Source organism: Corythoichthys intestinalis, chromosome 3, assembly GCF_030265065.1.
Source record: "Corythoichthys intestinalis isolate RoL2023-P3 chromosome 3, ASM3026506v1, whole genome shotgun sequence".
In the NCBI taxonomy this organism is placed as follows: Eukaryota; Metazoa; Chordata; class Actinopteri; order Syngnathiformes; family Syngnathidae; genus Corythoichthys; species Corythoichthys intestinalis.
This window is the reverse complement of record NC_080397.1, coordinates 33,327,086-33,346,867: the sequence shown is the minus strand read 5'-3', so window position 1 is coordinate 33,346,867 and position 19,782 is coordinate 33,327,086. Positions and strand designations below refer to the sequence as shown.

At 38.4% G+C, this 19,782-nt stretch overlaps 1 protein-coding gene across 3 annotated transcripts in view; it reads left to right on the top strand.

Annotated features, from left to right (window-relative positions):
* The window catches only part of fgfr1a (fibroblast growth factor receptor 1a), a 47,855-nt gene extending 28,827 nt beyond the window's left edge, over positions 1-19,028 (top strand). Inside the window, exons 6-18 of one of the 3 annotated variants that reach the window (XM_057831618.1) lie at positions 1,329-1,452; positions 4,226-4,416; positions 4,832-4,982; positions 11,169-11,359; positions 11,662-11,807; positions 12,541-12,662; positions 13,134-13,244; positions 13,540-13,730; positions 13,844-13,966; positions 14,038-14,108; positions 14,195-14,332; positions 15,900-16,005; positions 16,082-19,028. In XM_057831618.1, coding sequence (XP_057687601.1) covers positions 1,329-1,452; positions 4,226-4,416; positions 4,832-4,982; positions 11,169-11,359; positions 11,662-11,807; positions 12,541-12,662; positions 13,134-13,244; positions 13,540-13,730; positions 13,844-13,966; positions 14,038-14,108; positions 14,195-14,332; positions 15,900-16,005; positions 16,082-16,258 — 1,842 coding nt within the window. In that variant the 3' untranslated portion in view covers positions 16,259-19,028. Of the gene's footprint in view, positions 1-1,328; positions 1,453-4,225; positions 4,417-4,831; positions 4,983-5,713; positions 5,859-11,168; positions 11,367-11,661; positions 11,808-12,540; positions 12,663-13,133; positions 13,245-13,539; positions 13,731-13,843; positions 13,967-14,037; positions 14,109-14,194; positions 14,333-15,899; positions 16,006-16,081 lie in introns of all 3 variants that reach the window. The other 2 variants (XM_057831617.1, XM_057831616.1) reach the window with 2 other exon arrangements.
* The last annotated feature ends 754 nt before the right edge of the window (positions 19,029-19,782 follow it).

Here is a 19,782-nt window from a genome sequence, read left to right as displayed (position 1 = left end):
ACACGGATCTAATACTACACAGTGCAAACACAGAGCACACCCTTTTTTTTTCCAAACAAGCTGCACTTGGGTAGCTCTTGAGCAAATGGGAGATTGCAAAATTCAAGATAAGACGAATGATCGAAGCAAGGTTTATCCAGCAGAATTGTGCCAGATATTTGCCTTATTTCTTTCTCTATCATCCCTGCTCTATTACGTAGTACATAAAGATATATTTTCAACCACAAAGGATTAATTACATTACATTAAATTAAACTAAACATTTAGGAGCTTGTTGAAAATCTCCACAATCAGTCATTTTCTTTCATTTTCATTTTCAGTCACATGAAAATCAAAGTTTTTCAACTGGATTTTTGGGGGGGTGGGGGGTGAGGTTCTCCAATTGACCTTCCACAGCTAAATTCACAATCCAGTAGTACACGTTGTGTAGGGTGCATGTATTTAAAGATTTAGAGAAAAATACAAACAACTTCCTCCTCCTCAATGTCTTCTTTTTCTATCAAGGTACATTATAGGCTAATTTAACCCTGTCTCATGCATCCCCAAGTTTTCTTCCTTCCCAGCTTGGACACATTTAGGAGTTTACTCCCAGTTCACAACAGCCAAGCGGCACACTTAACCATCTGGCTGCTGTTTTTTTATGTTTGTTTTTTAGTTTTAAGTCACGGTGCAAAGGTCTGCATTGGCGGCTCGGGATGTCTCTAATCTCGCTCACACTTGCTTTTATGGCCAGGCTTCTATTGTTCATATACTGTATATCGTCTGCATAGAGACGTGCAGGAAGGAGGGAATAATTTAGACCACATGTAAGCATGTAAGTCAAGCACAACACATCTGGCAGCGGGCAGCTGGATTCCCCCTTGTGTTGGCTAAATGAGGGAAAGCGCAGTCTCTGTTCATATATGTTTGATGTTGCCATTGCCTTAGAGGTCTGTTGGTTAATCACACAATGGTGGTCTTGGCAGATTTATGAAGAAAAATTATAATGTAACATGAAACGAACCAGTCATCAGTTGGTGCTAATAAGATAGGCTGCTGCAGATATTTATATGAAACATGTATCTAATTTTCCTGTGGGTAGAAAAAAGATCTATTGCTTTAAAGATAAATTGCGACAGGAAGTAGAGTCCTGGACCTTGTTATAATCACATTCCAATTGATTTACCAACTAAAATGTTCATATTCAGAAAACAGATGCTAGAAACTTTTTTTGTGTGTGGGGAGGGTCTCTTTATAGAAATTAGAACCTGTGAAAGGTATGCTGATAAAGTTGGTTATGCATTGAATTTTGTATAAGGGCCACTGAAAACCCTTTCTCCAATTGTTAGGTTCGCGACCATGTTTGGACTATCATCATGGAATCTGTTGTGCCCTCTGATAAGGGAAACTATACTTGTGTCGTGGAAAACGTGCATGGGAGCATCAACCACACCTACCAGCTGGATGTTGTTGGTAAGTGGTAACTCTAAAAAAATGATTTACATCTAAATATAAACTGTGTCGCCCCCCCCCAACACTATTATTGTCCACTATCATTTCAGGAAAAAAATACACTTTACTGTTGATGTGTGAAATTGATTAATTTAATACCTGCCCTCAAATTCACACCATTTGTCCCAAGTTCTGTGCTGTATAGTTTTCATTTAATTACACTGTCTATGTGATTGAGTTGTGACTTTCGATATGCATTGGAATGCAAAATGGCTTGCTAATATTCTTTAACATTTTTTTTTTTTTTTTTTTAGTTTAGTGGTTTTTACCCTGGGTAAAACTGCAAAGTAAACATGCTAAATTTAGACCTGTCACGATACAGTATATATTAATTAGGGCTGTCAAACGATTAAAATTTTTAATCGAGTTAATCACAGCTTAAAAATTAATTAATCGTAATGAATCGCAATTCAAACAATCTCTAAAGTATGCCATATTTTTCTGTAAATTATTGTTGGAATAGAAAGATAAGACACAAGACGGATATATACATACAACATACTGTACATAAGTGCTGTATTTGTTTATTATAACAATAAATCCACAAATGGCATTATTAACATTCTTTCTGTTTAAGTGATCCACGGATAGTAAGACTTGTTGTTCATAAAAGATAAATGTTATAGTTACAAGTTATAGTAATTTTATATTAAAACCCCTCTTCATATTTTAGTTTTAATAAAATTTGTACAATTTTCAATCAAAAGTAGAGTTAATATAATAATAAGAAGAATAAAAATAACAATAATAGGAATTAAGTGACCAAATTCTGAGTAATGCCAGTTCACTTTGCATTGTTGTTTAGCTGTGTGAGAATAGGGCCTCATTACTACAGACTGAAGTGCTTTTCTTTTTGTGAACATTATTTTTTTTGAGAGATAGCAATATTATTTTTGTTGTGCTTTCACTAAATGATACTTCTGTTTGTTGTGAAGGGGTTGCAGAAGCTTATGCCAATAAACGGCGCAGCCCAAAGAACGCCTGTGTCCACTCGCCTTTATAACAGATATATCTCTGTGCATATCTTACCCAAAATACAACAAGAGACACATAATTGCCACTAAAAGAAAGCAAACTTACCGAAATAAGTGTGGAGCACAAAGCAACAGCATAAACGTCTCACAACTACTAATTCTCCCACTATTAGAAGGAATAACATTAGTATGGAACGGCGCTGCGCTGCCCCCAAGCGGCCGGTGGCATTCTCTTCACTCTTAATGTCCATAAACGGCGTCATTGAAATCTGTTTGAGGCAATGCGAGAGCGCTTCATTCAGTGCATGCGTTAATTGCGTCAAATATTTTAACGTGATTAATTTAAAGAATTAATTAACACCCGTTAACGTGATAATTTTGACAGCCCTAATATTAATAGATCAAGTAAACCCATTTAAACACGATAAATGTTTACCCTGAAATTCAAAAATACTTTTTAAGAAATCACAACTAAAAACAATAGACCATGCCTCTTATAAGTAAATGACAACAATATTAACACCGCACAGAAACACTGAATAAAATGTCTTTTTCAAGAGAAAAATAAAATTGCTCTTAATAACTTAAGCATTTAGGCAAATGAAAATTTTTCCCCTCATAGCTTCTGCTACGGCGTTCCATGTGTGATATTCTAATTGGATGTTTTCCGAGGCACCCTGAAGCGCACGCAACGGTGGTGTTGTTTTGTTGATGTGACGCGGCAGTGAGAGACACAGCCTGCCGAGAGCCATAGGTTGAGGAAGTGTTGTTAGGGCCGTGTGATAACAAAAAACAAAGTTGTCAGCACGTCGTGTGTTTGATATCATTGCCAGAAAAACACACATAATAGGACACCATACAGCTTCCTTTTTAATGTTGTCTTTATAGTGATGATCTGCTGCGTCATAAATCACTTTGTGACTTTCCACCTCCATGATAGAGTGTTCTTTGTCCATGTTCGCTGGTGTTTAAACCGTGAATAAGCAACTGGGCTGTTGACTCCAGGCCCGGTTCCGCCCATTTTGACGGATGAGTCTCCGGCAAATATAAAAAATAACCTAAAGCATCCGGTGGGCTCCGGCACGCCGGAGATGGTCCGCAGTCATTCCGGAGCACTGACGCGGCCAGTATACATTGAACAATAAGACACAATAGGAACAGATTGGCTCCAGTGCTATTTTTTGCCGGACCCGGAACGAAGATGAATTTTGCGTAGTTGGTAACAAGGAAGCCGAACTTTTAACAGCACGTCTGCCGCACGCACGTGCACGCGAGGCGATAAATCGCAGGGGAAAAATTACCGCCTTCATTTTTATTTACTGTGCGATAAATGGAATTATTGCATATTGCGACAGGCTTAACTAAATTAATCCCATATATTGTATAGAAGTTTTGAGTTGAGTTTCAGAGAACAGACGACCGATGAACCTAGTCCTGCCTTGACATGCTCTCACTCTAGTGCAATAAATCACATTCCCCATACCTGTGTCACCTAGGCCTGGCTGGACCTCAACATGGCATATAACCTTGACTATGAGTGTGCGTGTGTGCTTATGGGACAGAAAGCCTATCATCATCATAAGAGATTGAATTTGAATTTGTAATCTGTGAAATCATATTCATGCCATGAAATAACAATAAATTGTATCTGTAAATTGCTGATGCTATTTTTTGGGGTGCAGAGTATTTTTTTAAATTTTGAATGTGTGTATGAATTATGATTTATGTAGTACTGTATATGTATTTTGTTTATGTTGCAGAGCGCTCCCCACACAGGCCCATCCTGCAGGCTGGCCTTCCTGCTAATCGCACTGCAGTGGTGGGCAGTGATGTGGAGTTTGAATGCAAGGTCTTTAGCGACCCTCAGCCTCATATCCAGTGGTTAAAGCACATCGAGGTCAACGGAAGTCGCGTTGGTACAGACGGATTGCCATATGTCCGTATCCTCAAGGTAGAGCTAACTTTGATTTGTTTTCCTACAATCACCCCAGATTTGATTTTTGCTGCAGTAGCTAAGTGTATTAAAGGGAGGAGGTAACGTATTTTTCGGACTATAAGTCACACATTTTCTTCCTTAGTTTGACTGGGCCTGCGACTTGTATTTGTTTTGTTTTCAGAAAGCTATGTGAAAGACGTCACTGGTCTAATAATAATAATAATAAAATAAAATACCAAAATGTGACTTATATTCCTATGAGACATTGGTGTTTTCTCCCTCTTTATTGTGCATTACTTGGCTAATGCGATTTATAGTCTGAAAAATACTAATTAAATTTAAACAGCAAGTCGATAAAGCTATTGAGGTGAAATGCCTGCACAACATGACTTCTGTGTTTGAGCTGCACATAACATTCTTTTATTTCCAGCATTCTGGCGTCAATAGTTCGGATGCTCAGTTGCTCACCCTCTACAATGTGACTGAGGAGGACAGAGGAGAATATATATGTAAGGTGTCCAATTATATAGGCGAGGCCAATCAGTCGGCCTGGCTGTCTGTCACCAGATTTGAGCCCACAGGTAAACATTGCGCAGCTGCACAGGACTACACAGTGGAGACACTCCCAAGACCACCTGGAACTACGGTCGTTTAACAGGAGACAACTTCAGCTGTTTCTCTCCTCCCACTCACCCTCCATTTTCTCCCTCTCTGTCTCCTGCCTCAATGCTTCTGACAGTAAATGACGCTATGGAAAATTCCCAGCAGAACAGTTGAAAGTGTTTAGTCCCAGGTTTACATGGGACCTGTTCTCAATATTCATTCTTTCCTCTGCCCAACCATTCGGACTTCAGCCCACTGACATCTTATTTAATCAGATTTGCTTCCTTGCCCCTCCACGTGCTTGCAGTCTCTTCCCACTCTATTGTTTGTGTAACGTTCCCTGTCCACAGACAGGAATGTGAGGTGTGTCCCAAGAGTGAGTGTGATCTGTTCTGCTGTGGAGTTTTCCATGTTGCCCATCTCGTGCATGTGGAGATGAAACTGAGATATTCAACATGGTGATGGGATGACCTAATGTTAGGTTTTATCAGTCCGATTCAATGTAATAAGCTGTTCCACTAACATATTCTTTTGGTAAGGCTCTCTCTGACAGGTCCTTGGCTGTGGCTTTGAGTCATAACTTTTGGGGCAAATGGTGTTTGATGCAGGAGGAGGAGAAAAACTCTCCTCTATCACTTTTCTCTCTTTCAGAATTCTTTACTCATGGTTCTCTTCTTTCTATTGGGCCTCTGCTTCCTTTATTTTCTAGACCGCTGGCCTTAACACCACGGACAAGGAAATGGAAGTCCTGCAACTGAGAAATGTGTCTTTTGATGACGCTGGGGAGTATACCTGCTTGGCGGGCAATTCTATCGGGTACTCTCATCACTCTGCATGGTTGACCGTTTTTGAAGGTATCAGTGGTTCTGCAACTCCCTTTCTAAACTCCTGTCAATTTCCTTTACAAAAGTCTGTCTATCTGCCTTCACATTTGTCTGAATTAGAAACACATTCTGTCAGAATGTGAGAAGGCAAGTTGTAATACTAAACTTTCTTTCTCTTAGCATGGCTCTTCTCTCACTGTGGGCCTTGCTCCGCTTAAATGAAGTCTGAGAACGCCAAACAACACATTGGCTCAATGCTATTCTGATGAAAAAGGGGTGTAAATTAACAAGCAAAAACTACTTAACCTTTTAAAAATAGGTAAGAAATAGTTGAATTATTTTTGATTTGGCAAGATTTTTAAAATTGGGACTTCGGCATCTCTTTTCAGATTTCACTTTAAACCGTTCATACCTTTCTACTCTTTAGTGAATGAATTTCATTTGGTGTAAAGCTGATTTCCTTTGACAAGCGCTTTAAATGACATGTAATCCGCATGTCATTTCCTGCTGCGAGTTCTCTGGACGGCTCTGATAATTGGCTCTCTGTACTTTGTGTGTCTCATTCCTCCCCATTGGAATGGGCATTTGCCCAATTATCAAGCTGCCTTTCAGTCAGCCTCTTAACACAAGTGGAGCCGACTTGTACGCTGCTGGTGTTGGTGATGGGTGTAGCGGCACACTTGGTTTGGGATGCAAAGAACATCAGAGGAATGAAAGTAGAGCATTTTGTCATACGGTGTTGAACAGAAGTCTTTTTATTTTTTCCACGTGGATCCATAGGTTAAGTAAAAATGAATACAACACTTTGTAAATATGTCATTTCAGATTTGGAGGACATTTATATCAAAAAAATAATGAAATTTAAATTTCATTCTAAGGGTATATTTTCATTGCTGTGTTTGAAACATCTGTTTTAATGAACATAGTATTGCAAATATGATACACTATTCATTAACGAATATAACATGTCTCACGACATACACGGACGTTGTTATGATAATCGTTTTAGCCTGGTAAAAGAAGAAGGCAGTGTATCACATGATCTGCTGGACTTGACATCATCAGTCTCCCTAAAGAATGGGTTGATTAAATGTACAGTGTATCACAAAAGTGAGTACAACCTTCGCATTTCTGCAGATATTTAAGTATATCTTTTCATGGGACAACACTGACATAATGACACTTTGACACAATGAAAAATAGTCTGTGCGCAGCTCAAAGGTTGCGCTAGACTTTTTCGTTGTCTGTCATTTTGACTGACAGGGTCATAAAAATCCGGTCATAATCTATTTTTACCCATCACTTACATTTTTAAAATGATAATAATGACATATTCAATAGCAGTGTTGGTCAAAAGCGGTGCGTTACTTACTCAACTCTGAATAAATTGAAGAAACTACCAGCCATGTTGTGTCTACTCTCTGCTCTGTTGATTTGTCATCCAAGACTCTGGGTGCGTTCAGGTTTGAGAATAGCGCACGTACTTCTGACTCCAAGCTGTTTGTCCCTGCACATTCAAGTAGGCTACGTTCATACTACAGGTCTTAATGCACAAATCCGATTTTTTTGTCATATCTGTTTTTTTGGCGTGCCCGTTCAGACTGCTTTTGTCCATTGAGACCATTCAAGTATTACGCATGCGCTCTAATTCCCAGTCCGACACGCGCCGGTGCGCAGAAGCATCAAAACAAATGACAAGTCATCCGTCATTCCAGGCATATCATCTTTTGCTTTTCAAAAGGAGGAGACAAATAACAGACATAAATAATCCCTGTTTAGGCTTATATTCACAGTTTATATGGATCGATAGCATGCACGCACTGTCCGTGCATGTCACACACACATACAGGCAGTTTGCCCCGACTCTCCACGACGGGCTGCAGCCAGACCCCTCTCCCGACTCTCGGCTGTGTAGGAAATGTTGAAATATGGCCTCATAGAGCAGAGAGAAAACCGATCATTCTCATGCTTATCCTCAACCCATTTTTATTTTTTTATGACTGTTGTCAAGTCCGGCCTTTCCCCAAAAGCCGTGTTCACTGCAAGCTAGGTGCTAATAACGCACAGCTGAAATCGGATTTGGGACACTAGACGGTACAGATCGGATTTGAACCACATACAAAAATGACCCAGATCGGATTTGAAATGGTCCACGTCTATGCGACTTGTCTCATTCAGACCATCAAGTTAATGCCTGACTCGAGTCGGAAAAACACGAAAAAATTGGATTCGTGCATTAAGACCTGTAGAATGAACGTAGCCTTAGACAATGCTGTCCAAAGTTTCCTAACGTTTCCGTGTTTGCTACACCTGAATGCTAGTTCGGACATTTTTCAGAGTAAGGCCAACGACGTCATGCATCAAGAGAGACAATAGCTAATTAATATCCTCACTCGCCATCCTGTGGTCTGGGGTGTGAATTGCAACCTGTCAAAATGACGGATGGACTTCACCGTTTTAAAAAAACGGGTCAACGACGGAAAATATTCGGTTAACGCGACCCCTGGCACAGCTTATATAATAGAGTTAATTAATTTTCACCTCAAAATAACTCAAAATGTAGCCATTAATATCTAAACCCCTGGCAACAAAAGTGAGTACATCCCATAGAACAGGGGTGGGCAATTATTTCCACAAAGGGCCGCAGTGGGTGCGGGTTTTTGTTGCAACCCATTAAGAGGACACCTTTTCACCAATCTGCTGTTTTACAAGTGCAATCAGTCGATTGCAGGCAGGTGCTTCTCATTTCTGCTGGAACCGCATTGGTTAAACTATCTGTGCTGGGTCAGTTGGAACAAAGACCAGGACCCACTGCGGCCCTCGAGGACCAGTTTGCCCACCCCTGCTATAGAAACTACGTTCATCCTTAAATGTCCAAATTGATACTGCTTGTCATTTTCCCTCCAAAATGTCATGTGACTCATTACAGGAGTGCTGTCAGCATTGCTGCAGAGATTGAAGAGGTGGGGGTCAGCCTTTTAGTGCTCAGACCATACGCCGCACTCTACATCAAATTGGTGTGCATGGCTGTCACCCCAGGAGGAATCCTCTACGAAGACGGTACACAAGAAAGCCCGCAAACAGTTTGCTGAAGACATGTCAACAAAGCACATGGATTACTGGAACCATGTCCTATGGTCTGATGAGACGGGCGGATTTTCTTGTGTACCGTCTTCAGAAGAGGCTTCCTCCTGGGGTGACAGCCATGCACACCAATTTGATGTAGAGTGCGGCGTATGGTCTGAGCACTAACAGTCTGGCCCCCCACCTCTTCAATCTCTGCAGCAATGCTGACAGCACTCCTGTAACGAGTCACATGACATTTTGGAGGGAAAATGACAGGTAGTACTCAATTGGGACATTTAGGGATGTACGTTGTTTCTATGGGGTGTACTCACTTTTGTTGCCAGGGGTTTATATATTAATGGCTATATTTTGAGTTATTTTGAGAGGAAAATAAATTAACTCTATCATATAAGCTGCACGCAGACTACTTTTCATTGTGTCAAAGTGTCATTTTGTCAGTGTTGTCCCATGGAAAGATATACTGAAATATCTGCAAAAATGGGAGGGGTGGACTCACTTTTGTGATACACTGTACGTCCTTCCTTCTATTAAAATAGTTTGCCTTTATAGAACACCGCACGCTACTTCTTGGAACCCTGTTATGCATAAAATCAGAATAAGACAATTATTGTTTCATTTTTTTTCTTGGTTTGCCTTCTTGATCAGCAGTAACTGCTGGCTAAAAAGCTAGTTTAAACTCTCAAGAAACTTTAATACAGATTTGCAAACAATTTACCTTTTGTCATGATTATACTAGATAGAGGTGCAACAATTAATCGAGTAATCGACAACTAATCGATTAGCAAATTAATCAAGTTTTTTGATAACCAATTAATCGTTTAGGACCTTCTTCACCTTAAACTTGTCTAAATTCCTGTATTTATAACATACATATAATTTCTCAGTTGTAAATATTATTAGATTTTTTTTTAATTATATTTTTGTTAAGTCAAAGTAGGACATGAACAAAATTCAGTTTTTACTTTGGAAGACAACAATTCACATTTTTGCCAATTTTCGAACATCTTACTGTCCAAATTAGCTTCTTAATAAGGCTGCAATAACTAATCGATTAATAAATTAGTTGCCAACGAATTTGATAATCGATACAGTTGTAGATTATGTTAAGTCAGGAAGCTGTAATATTATTTTTGACGGAAATAGTCATCCATTTTTTTCTTCATTGTTACTCACAACAAAACAGCTTCACTTTAAATTGTGAAGGTAATTTAAAAGAATGACACTCATCCGATTAATCGTTTAATTAATTGTCCGATGAATTGATTATGAAAAAAATCGTTATTTGCAGCCCTAATCTAAATATTGTAAATATCAAATAAATAAATGTAATAGAAATGTTGCCATTCTTCTATAAGAGGAGCTAATCAAGGCTTTCATAGTTGAAGATCTATTATTGATGAATATGTAGCAGAAAACCAGAGAAGTGAAGGCTTATTTGCCAAGAATTTCCAAACCAAATTGTCCTGCAATTCTGGAATGACCCACATATTATGAAATTAAAATTTTATGAAACTCATTCTTAACAATCCAGTATCATATCAATACTCAGTCCCATCCCAAGTTAATGTGTGCCACAGTGGGTTTTCCGTTACATGCAACTGTTGGTGTTAATAATGCATACATGATCGTCTTTTTTGTGGAATGGGAGGATAAAAACAAGATCTGATTTAATTTCAGTTTAAACTCCGTCTAATTCCAAGCGTATTTTGGCTCGTCAATGAATACAACATTTTTAGTATCACCAGCACCAACACACAAAACACTTTTGGTTTAAATTACACACAAGTAATTAAACCTCGTGTGATCTTATGCTCTGTGGCACTAGAACATTAAGTGTGTGTGTGCGTGTGGTTGAATGCATGCCTGCATAGGGAGTGTGTATGACAGCCATATCCTTGACACTTTCTCTGCAAATGTTATTTGTATTATAAATGAAACTGGCTATTAAAACAATTCACTTGGTTTGTATAAAAATGGGCTACATAGGATTTATTTCAAGTGTCAAGTAGTTTTAACATGTTGTGAACACTGCAAAGAAGATAATACGGTATAAGTGTGTTGTTGTGTTGTGTCAAAGGGTTCGGTTTTAGACACAGTTGATTGTATGTTTGCGTGTGTGTACTGTGGTGCTTTTGTACTGACTGATGCAAGTGAGCATGAGCGTGTTTTGACATGCTTTTATATGTACATTTCATTTCTAAACGCTAATGAAACCACCTGACCCATTTATCCCATCCAATCCCATCCATGTAGCCACCCCACACTATCCTGCTGCCAACCACACTTATCTGGAAGTGGTCATCTACTGTGTGGGCTTCTTCTTCATAGCAGTCATGATTGCCATCGCCATTATAGTGAAGATTCGCACCTCCTCCAAGAAGAGTGACTTCAACAGTCAGCTGGCTGTCCACAAGCTGGCTAAAAGCATCCCCCTGCGCAGACAGGTAACAGAAAGTAGATAGGGGGTTTGAAATATTTTTACCTTTCTCACGTCTTTCTCTCACAATACCCCTATTCCTCTCATTTAAATAAGTGTATGTTGACATTTTAATTTTACTAAAAGCATGCTTCCATTGAGATTGTCAAGAGTCCAAGTCTTGCATCAGGTAGGTATGGTGTTCTTGAACCTGATACAGGTTATTTCGACACACTGAACTTTTTTTTTTTCCCTTGGCTAAATTAATTTCTACGGGCATCTGTTTCGCTTTCACTATGAGGGGAGTAATGTCAGGCTTCTTTATCCCAGGTGTCTGTGGACTCAAGTTCCTCCATTCACTCTGGTGTGATGTTAGTTCGACCTGCTCGCCTTTCCTCCAGCGGTTCTCCAATGTTGTCAGGGGTTTCTGAGTATGAACTACCCCAAGATCCACGCTGGGAACTTCCACGAGATCGGTATGAATTGAAGAAAAATAGTGCTGCAACAATTAATCGATAAACTCGAGTATTCGATTACAAAAAAAAATATTCAAACTAAATATTGATGCTTCGAGTATTCGTTTAATAAAAGTAGCATTTAATGGTTTGCTTTGAAAGTGTTTGCATTTAGTTTTATTGATTTGGGGAGATACACTGCCCTCTAGTCTGCCTCATTTCACATGGCTAAATCCAGCTGCTACCTGTGAGGACCAACATAAGCTAAGTTTTTGTTTGAGCTAATGTTTTTTTTTTTTTAATGCATTTTAAATTTAGTTTAAAGGTATATTTAGCCGTTTTTTTGTGGGAATATGTGTTTGAACCATTTGTTAAGAGTATTGTAAAAAAAGACGTTGGCATAATATAGCATTTAAACTAGTGGACTTTTGCTATGTAAGTTAGCCAATTGTTCTTTTGTTGTACATATATCCTCATTTATTGATTTCTTTATACCATTTGAGGCTCAGGTCAGGTATTATATATATTTTTTATATTCCTTATCCGATTACTCGATTATTCGAACTAACTAGTTCATCGATTAATCGACTACTAAAATAATCGATAGCTGCAGCCCTAAAGAAAAATGTCGTTTTCGATGTTCATTAGGTTCCTTCCTTTTATTACAAGGCAACAGGCAGACACTCCAAGAATCATAGAGGTGTGAAATGAAAGTTCACTGTTTAGCCAAATAATTTTTATGTCTTACTTGCAGACTTGTTCTTGGGAAGCCCTTGGGCGAAGGATGCTTTGGTCAGGTCGTGATGGGAGAAGCCCTGGGTCTCGACAAAGAGAAGCCAAATCGTGTGACAAAGGTCGCGGTGAAAATGTTGAAGTGTAAGTTTGCCCGCTTTAATAGTTTTGTATTGTTCGTAATAGTGGTTTGCAAAATGTCTTGGATAAGAGCATTTGCTAGAGACCTCTTGCATGCAATGTCACAAACTTATACAATTCAATGGTTAACAAATGTGGCATCGGTTGTCCTGAATTAACAGGAATTACAAAAAAGTAACATGTCTAATAGCAACTGTGCAATGCGTGGTTACATGATTTGTGCTTGGTTTTTGAAATATTACCTTTAGTTTCCAAGCAGAACACAGTCTAGTCAAACTCATTGGCTGCCTTTTTTTTTTCGTGACCACACAGTCTGTGGTCTAGCTAGCTAGGTACTATGTGGCCGAAGATAGATAGATGGATAGATAGACCACTGAAAGTGTCTGTCTGTCGAAACAGATCAGCAACCTTCCGACTTTTGTAGCTGCTTTAATATTTCATGAATCAATAACCTATCTTTGCAATACTCTCCAGCTGACGCTACTGAGAAAGACCTGTCAGACCTGATTTCAGAGATGGAAATGATGAAGATCATTGGGAAACACAAGAACATCATAAATCTGCTAGGAGCCTGCACACAGGATGGTAAGAGAGCTCCCAGCTTTAACTTGCAGTAGTTACTTAGCTGTTCTGGAATTTAAGTGCATTGAGTAATAGTTGGCATGTATCCACTGATCGCATGGTTATTCCATCATACTGTCAAAGTAAAAGCCTGTCATTGGCCTGAATGTCACTGGAGAGAACGTACATATTGACAAGATGGTTCTCATTTACCTAATTTATCACGAGTTAAACTATATGTCATCTTAGTACTGTACTCAAAAAAAAAAAAAAAAATACATTTAGCATTCTAACCATCAGTATGCCCATTTTTCTATAGGTCCGTTGTATGTGATTGTGGAGTATGCATCCAAAGGCAATTTGAGGGAGTTCTTGCGTGCACGACGCCCTCCAGGCATGGAGTACTGTTACAACCCAGACCAGGTTCCTGTCGAGAACATGTCCATCAAAGACCTGGTATCCTGTGCCTATCAAGTGGCCCGAGGCATGGAGTACTTGGCTTCCAAGAAGGTAACATAAGCAACACCAGATCAGACTATAGAGATAGAACTTCGTCTGCCTCTTCATAATGTTTGTTGTAAATTATTTTTATTTAATTTTTTTTTTGTTCTTCATCTGTAAAGTGCATTCACAGAGATCTTGCTGCTCGTAATGTTTTGGTAACTGAGGACAATGTGATGAAGATAGCTGATTTTGGCCTGGCAAGAGACATACACCACATTGATTACTACAAAAAGACCACCAATGTAAGTAGCTTGATCATTTGCAAGAAAAGATTCTGAATGTCTGTATGGTACGCTCATTTTTTTCTTCACAGGGTCGTTTACCAGTCAAATGGATGGCTCCTGAAGCACTATTTGATCGAATATACACACACCAAAGTGATGTGTGAGTATCACGTTATTGTTTTTTTTTTTCTTTATTCAGTTTCAGTGGAATGTGGACTGTTGACTTAACGTGGTGCGTGTTTGCAGCTGGTCATTTGGAGTTCTGCTTTGGGAAATCTTTACCCTGGGAGGCTCTCCATACCCTGGCGTCCCTGTAGAGGAACTATTTAAGCTGTTGAAGGAAGGCCACCGGATGGACAAACCCTCCACATGCACTCATGAATTGTAAGGAAATGATTACCTCATCTTAATTTTTCCCTGGAAGTGCAACAATGATATACAAGTAAATATTGACATGTATTGATCTCATTAGGTTTGGTAGCAGTGTTGTTTTCATCAATGATGACAATAACGAAAATGTTTCATCAACGAACACTTTTTTCATGATGATGACAAGATGATAACGAGCTAAAAACGTGTTTTTGCAGACTAAAACATAAGACGACTGCCAGTTTTTGTCTGACGAGAAAAGAACGAGACGGAAATGCACCATAGTTTCCGTCACATGATCACCATGTGTGACATTTTACGTGTAGTTACCCTTCTCTCTTGGCCAGAAAGAATAATAGAATATAGAAAAAAATAGAATATGCAATGTTGCTTTAACCTTTGAAAGTCTTTGTTGAGTGATCATCACACACTAAATGTAACTCATAGGTTTAGCATAGCATTCACATTAAAATTAGGCTAATGCTAACGGCGAGTGTCCTCTAAACTCTCAGACAACTTTTTTTTTTTTACATACAGTTTTGGCGTCCAGGTGGCTATAATCAAACGAAAATAATGTACTGTTTTCCTGCTGAGGGTATATAATCACCAAGTTGGCTACAATATGTACTCGTCTGTCAATGTTCATTCGAAATAGTTGAAAACCTTTATTTATTTTTTGAGTAAATTTTGTAATTTTACAGACTAAAACATTTTTAGTAAACTTAATTAAAACTAGACGAAATTAGTCTTGTGTTTTTCTCAACAAAAACTGGGCGAATACAAACACATTTTGAGATGACTAAAATATGACTAAGACTTATAAGTATTATTGTCCAAAAGACTGAGATGAAGACTGACAAAAACAACTGTTTGGTAGTAAGCTAAAAAAGATCAGTTTGTACAAAACCTTTTGGGAATAACCACATTCACTCATTCATTCATTCAATGCATTTTAGGTTCAAGGTGCAGATTCATAATCTCTTACTACTTTTTGTCCTTGCAGACACTACAAACTAGCCCACGACACCGCATAACTAGTTACCCCCTTAACAAAGGAGTTTCTGCTACCTAACGAACTACTTTTTTTCTCTGAATTGTGAGGATGATGTGTTTAATAGGTGCAATAAACTACTTTTTTTCTCTGAATTGTGAGGATGATGTGTTTAATAGGTGCAATACACTGACCTTTTAAAATTTGTTATTGTTTAGGAAGCATGATTTGTTATAGAACAGATACCACATTTTATCGGGATCACATACTGTTAGTATGAAAATTGTGGGAATTTCTTAGGTCGCTGAGAATGAAGAAAGTAATGTTTAAACTCAGAAATTGACACCGCTCACAAGCACAGCCCTTCTGTGACAAATGTGAAGTCAGTTACACGCACATACGTTTAGCACAAAAGCTGAGATACTCAAAATATTTTTAAAATAAACTAAAAAAATAAGCAACTCTCTTTATAGTTCCTGTAGCAAATTCCATGTCTGATAAAGGTGTTGAAGATTAATCGATTAAAGATTAACACTGCAGACCTAAGAGTGGACTATTTTGGTTGAATCTCACCACGTTGACTTCATGCAGGTACATGATGATGAGGGACTGCTGGCATGCTGTGCCCTCACAGAGGCCTACATTCAAGCAGCTTGTAGAGGACCTGGACCGCTGTCTGGCCATGACATCCAACCAGGTCAGTTCATTCCTCATCACTGGTGAAATCTGCAGGCAAGAACAATGGCTTTATTAAATGTCTTTCCTACATGCAGGAGTATTTAGAGCTATCCGTGCCCCTGGATCAATACTCCCCCAACTACCGTGACACCCGCAGCTCTACCTGCTCCTCCGGTGAAGACTCGGTCTTTTCCCACGATGCTGGTGCTGAGGAGCCCTGCCTTCCTAAGCTCCCTCCCCATTCTAATGGGGCGGCCATCAAGAAACGCTGATACCTCATCACCATGCAGACAAAACATTTACATTTCCTCTGCTCCATGCCTCACGGGGTTGTGGACTCTTCGCCTTACATTACCAGAGATGAAGCTAAGGACCACTGCTGCTCGGTGGGACAGGAACTCGGTGATGAGACGTCTCGGAGAACTTGTTGGATATCAAGGACTGCACAGCGCAGCCTTTTCACGGTTCTAGGTGGAACAATGTTTACGGGGCACTTTCTGTTAACTGGAATGAAAGTTTGTTGAGTTTTTGGAAATGTGTTTTCCATTCCCACGCAGGACAGGAGAATCATGAATTGACTTGGATCATTTTTTCTTTTTTTTTTAATAATCCAGTTACTTCATCAGCACAGCATTTTACTTTACGGACTAAAATCCAGAGCAAATAATACCAAGGAACGTGCAAGACCATTGTACACTGCCATTCACTATATCTTCTTGTAAATACTGCTAAGAAAATATAAATATGAATATATATTATATATATATATGTACTGTATATTTACACCATACTCTTATTTTTTATCGGCTTAATAGATTTATTTTCTTTTGTACAAGGGTGTTTGTTCGATCCATTTTTGATTATAGTCCTGATAACATAACTGCCTTTTTCCAGGTTTAATTGCCCTCATTTAATGTCATAACCGTCCATAGAAAATAGATAAGGTATTTTCTATTATATTTAAACATGATTTTTCTTACTACATCATGCATATCAGTGTAAGTTGATATTTGAGGGTGCTCTGTTTGGCACCATGAGAGATACATTTATGTATAGGTGTGACTGAACATGTGTGTGAGTGAAGAAACATGAATTTTATATAGATCGACAAATAATGACTACAACTCTAAACATGGTTCTCTACATATTTAGCTTCAGTCAATGTCATGCACTTCGACTGCTTGCATGCCGTGTGACAAACTTAACTTGTACAATACATGCTTTAACATGAGGTACATTTTCTCCCAAATAAGTTCTAAAAGATTTCAGAACACTTCTACCCACATGAATGGATAACATTAAATAAAATGCTTTTACAAAAGACAGATGACCAAAACTGTTATACGATGAATTTATAAGTAATCACGAGTTTCTGTGTACATGGGGTATATTCTTCTTGGACCAGCAAAAAATGCTAAATCAAAATGGCATATATTAGTCACACTGGTGTATGAGTGGCAGTTTTGGGGGGGATTTTATCGGAGACCAAGACCTAATATTATAATGTACATTATGGACAGAGGTGGGTAGAGTAGCCAAATATCTTACTCAAGTAAAAGTATGCATCCAAAAATGTACTCAAGTACAGGTAAAAAACTTTATTGAAAATAATACTCTAGTAATTAGTAACTTTGTGAGTAGCTGCTTGTAAAGTTAGATTTTTTAAAAATCTATATATATATTTTTTTTATCACAGCACAACTTCATCGATATGAACTGTTATTATTATACTATATTATAACCTATTACATGACCATATTAGGTCAAAATGATGACACAAGAGTCATCGAATACAGACCAGAACAACAATATGAAACATCACCAGTCCAAAGAGCATGAGTGCCCTCCAGTGGAGAAAAAACATTGTTAACTCTGATTGGTATAATGGAGTCACGTGGTTATTGTTTCGACGTCTCATTGGTGAAACTGAGACGGCCACTGTTGGCATCTCTGGCAGTAATAAAGTCAATGTGTAGAATAAACACGAAAAATGCAAACAACTCTAGTGTAGCCCAAAGTAGTGGAGTAAGAGTCGTGTTTCTTTACAAATCTACTCAAGTATGAGTAAAAAGTAATGCGTGGTAAAACTAAGAAGTACATTTTTATCAAAAAGTTACTCAAGTAAATGTAACTGAGTGAATGTAATGTGTTACTACTAGGGTTGTTCCGATCGTGTTTTTTTGTTCCCGATCCGATCCCGATCGTTTTAGTTTGAGTATCTGCCGATCCCGATATTTCCCGATCCGATTGCTTTTTTTTTTTTTTTTTGCTTCCGATTCAATTCCAATCATTCCCGATAATTTTTCCCGATCATATACATTTTGGCAATGCATTAAGAAAAAAATGAATAAAACTCGGACGAATATATACATTTAACATACAGTACATAAGTACTGTATTTTTTTATTACGACAATAAATCCTCAAGATGGCATTTACATTATTAACATTCTTTCTGTGTGAGGGATCCACGGATAGAAAGACTTGTAATTCTTAAAGGATAAATGTGACTTTGTATATTGTGACTAAATATTGCCATCTAGTGTATTTGTTGAGCTTTCAGTAAATGATACTGTAGCCATTTAACTGTTCTGCCCAAATGCATGATGGGAAGTGCAACCATGACTGTGCGTAGTGGCACCAATTGATATATCTTCTCTGCGTTGGGAAAGAATATATGGTGTTAAGAAAGAGATCAACTACTACCTTTCTTCCCCACATTGCTTCCCATGATATTTCTAATTGTTGAGAAAGGTATAGTATGGCTTTAGCCAATTAAAAAAAAGTTCCAAAGGCTGCCAAAATTCACTCTACTCATTTTACGCTGCCTTTTAGCTCTATATATAAGTAAAACGGCGCCATTATAGATTGAACGCAACAATGCGTGAATGGGTCGTGCAGCGCATGCGTTGATTGCATTAAATATATTAACGTGATTAATTTAAAAAAAAAATTAATTACCGCTGTTAACGCGATAATTTAGATAACCCTACTTTAAGCCAAAGCTAAAGACTCTGGATGAGTGTAAGACATTTTGTCTGTAACTTTAAATACAATTAGAAAATGATTTCATTTAAAAAAAAAAAAAAAAAAAAATGTATGTATATATATATATATATATATATATATATATATACATTATTTTTTTTTTTTTTTAAAAGGCATGTCCGATACTTTGAAAATGACGATCGATCGGCATCCCGATCGATCGGGACATCTTTAGTTACTACCCACCTCTGATTATTGTAATAATAATTTGGAAAACAGGCTAGATAAGCTTCTCTTATCTGAATAACTGTTAATATGTTTAGGTTTGTATAGCCTCAGTGTTTTTTGAACACTGAGAGTGTAGTCTGGGACCCAGCCCATTAACGGCCTCTCGAGAAAGTACAAAATCAATCGACAAATCAGATTCGTATATTTGCGTGACGTGTCCTTAACGAGCAACGTCACTCTTCCGCGTCGTAAGTCGTCTCCACAACAACACAGATGGCGAACAGGACAGCCGAGAATATGTTCCAATCCACGGTTCAGTTTTAAATTACCAAAAACACACTGACACAACTTGCGCTAGCCATGAATAAACTCCGCTCTCCTCGTATGTTTACTTCCGCGCACAACTGCCTTGTCCCGCCCGTCGCTGATTGGTCCACTCCGCTGTCTGTTTGCTGTGGCTTGCTCCGCCCTGGAAATTTTATCCGCTTAATGGTGGCCAGACTCAATAGTTGGAACAGCGGTGAGTCTGGAGTACCAGGCTACAAAAACACAAGATAGCCTACCTTGTTTACCAAATTCTG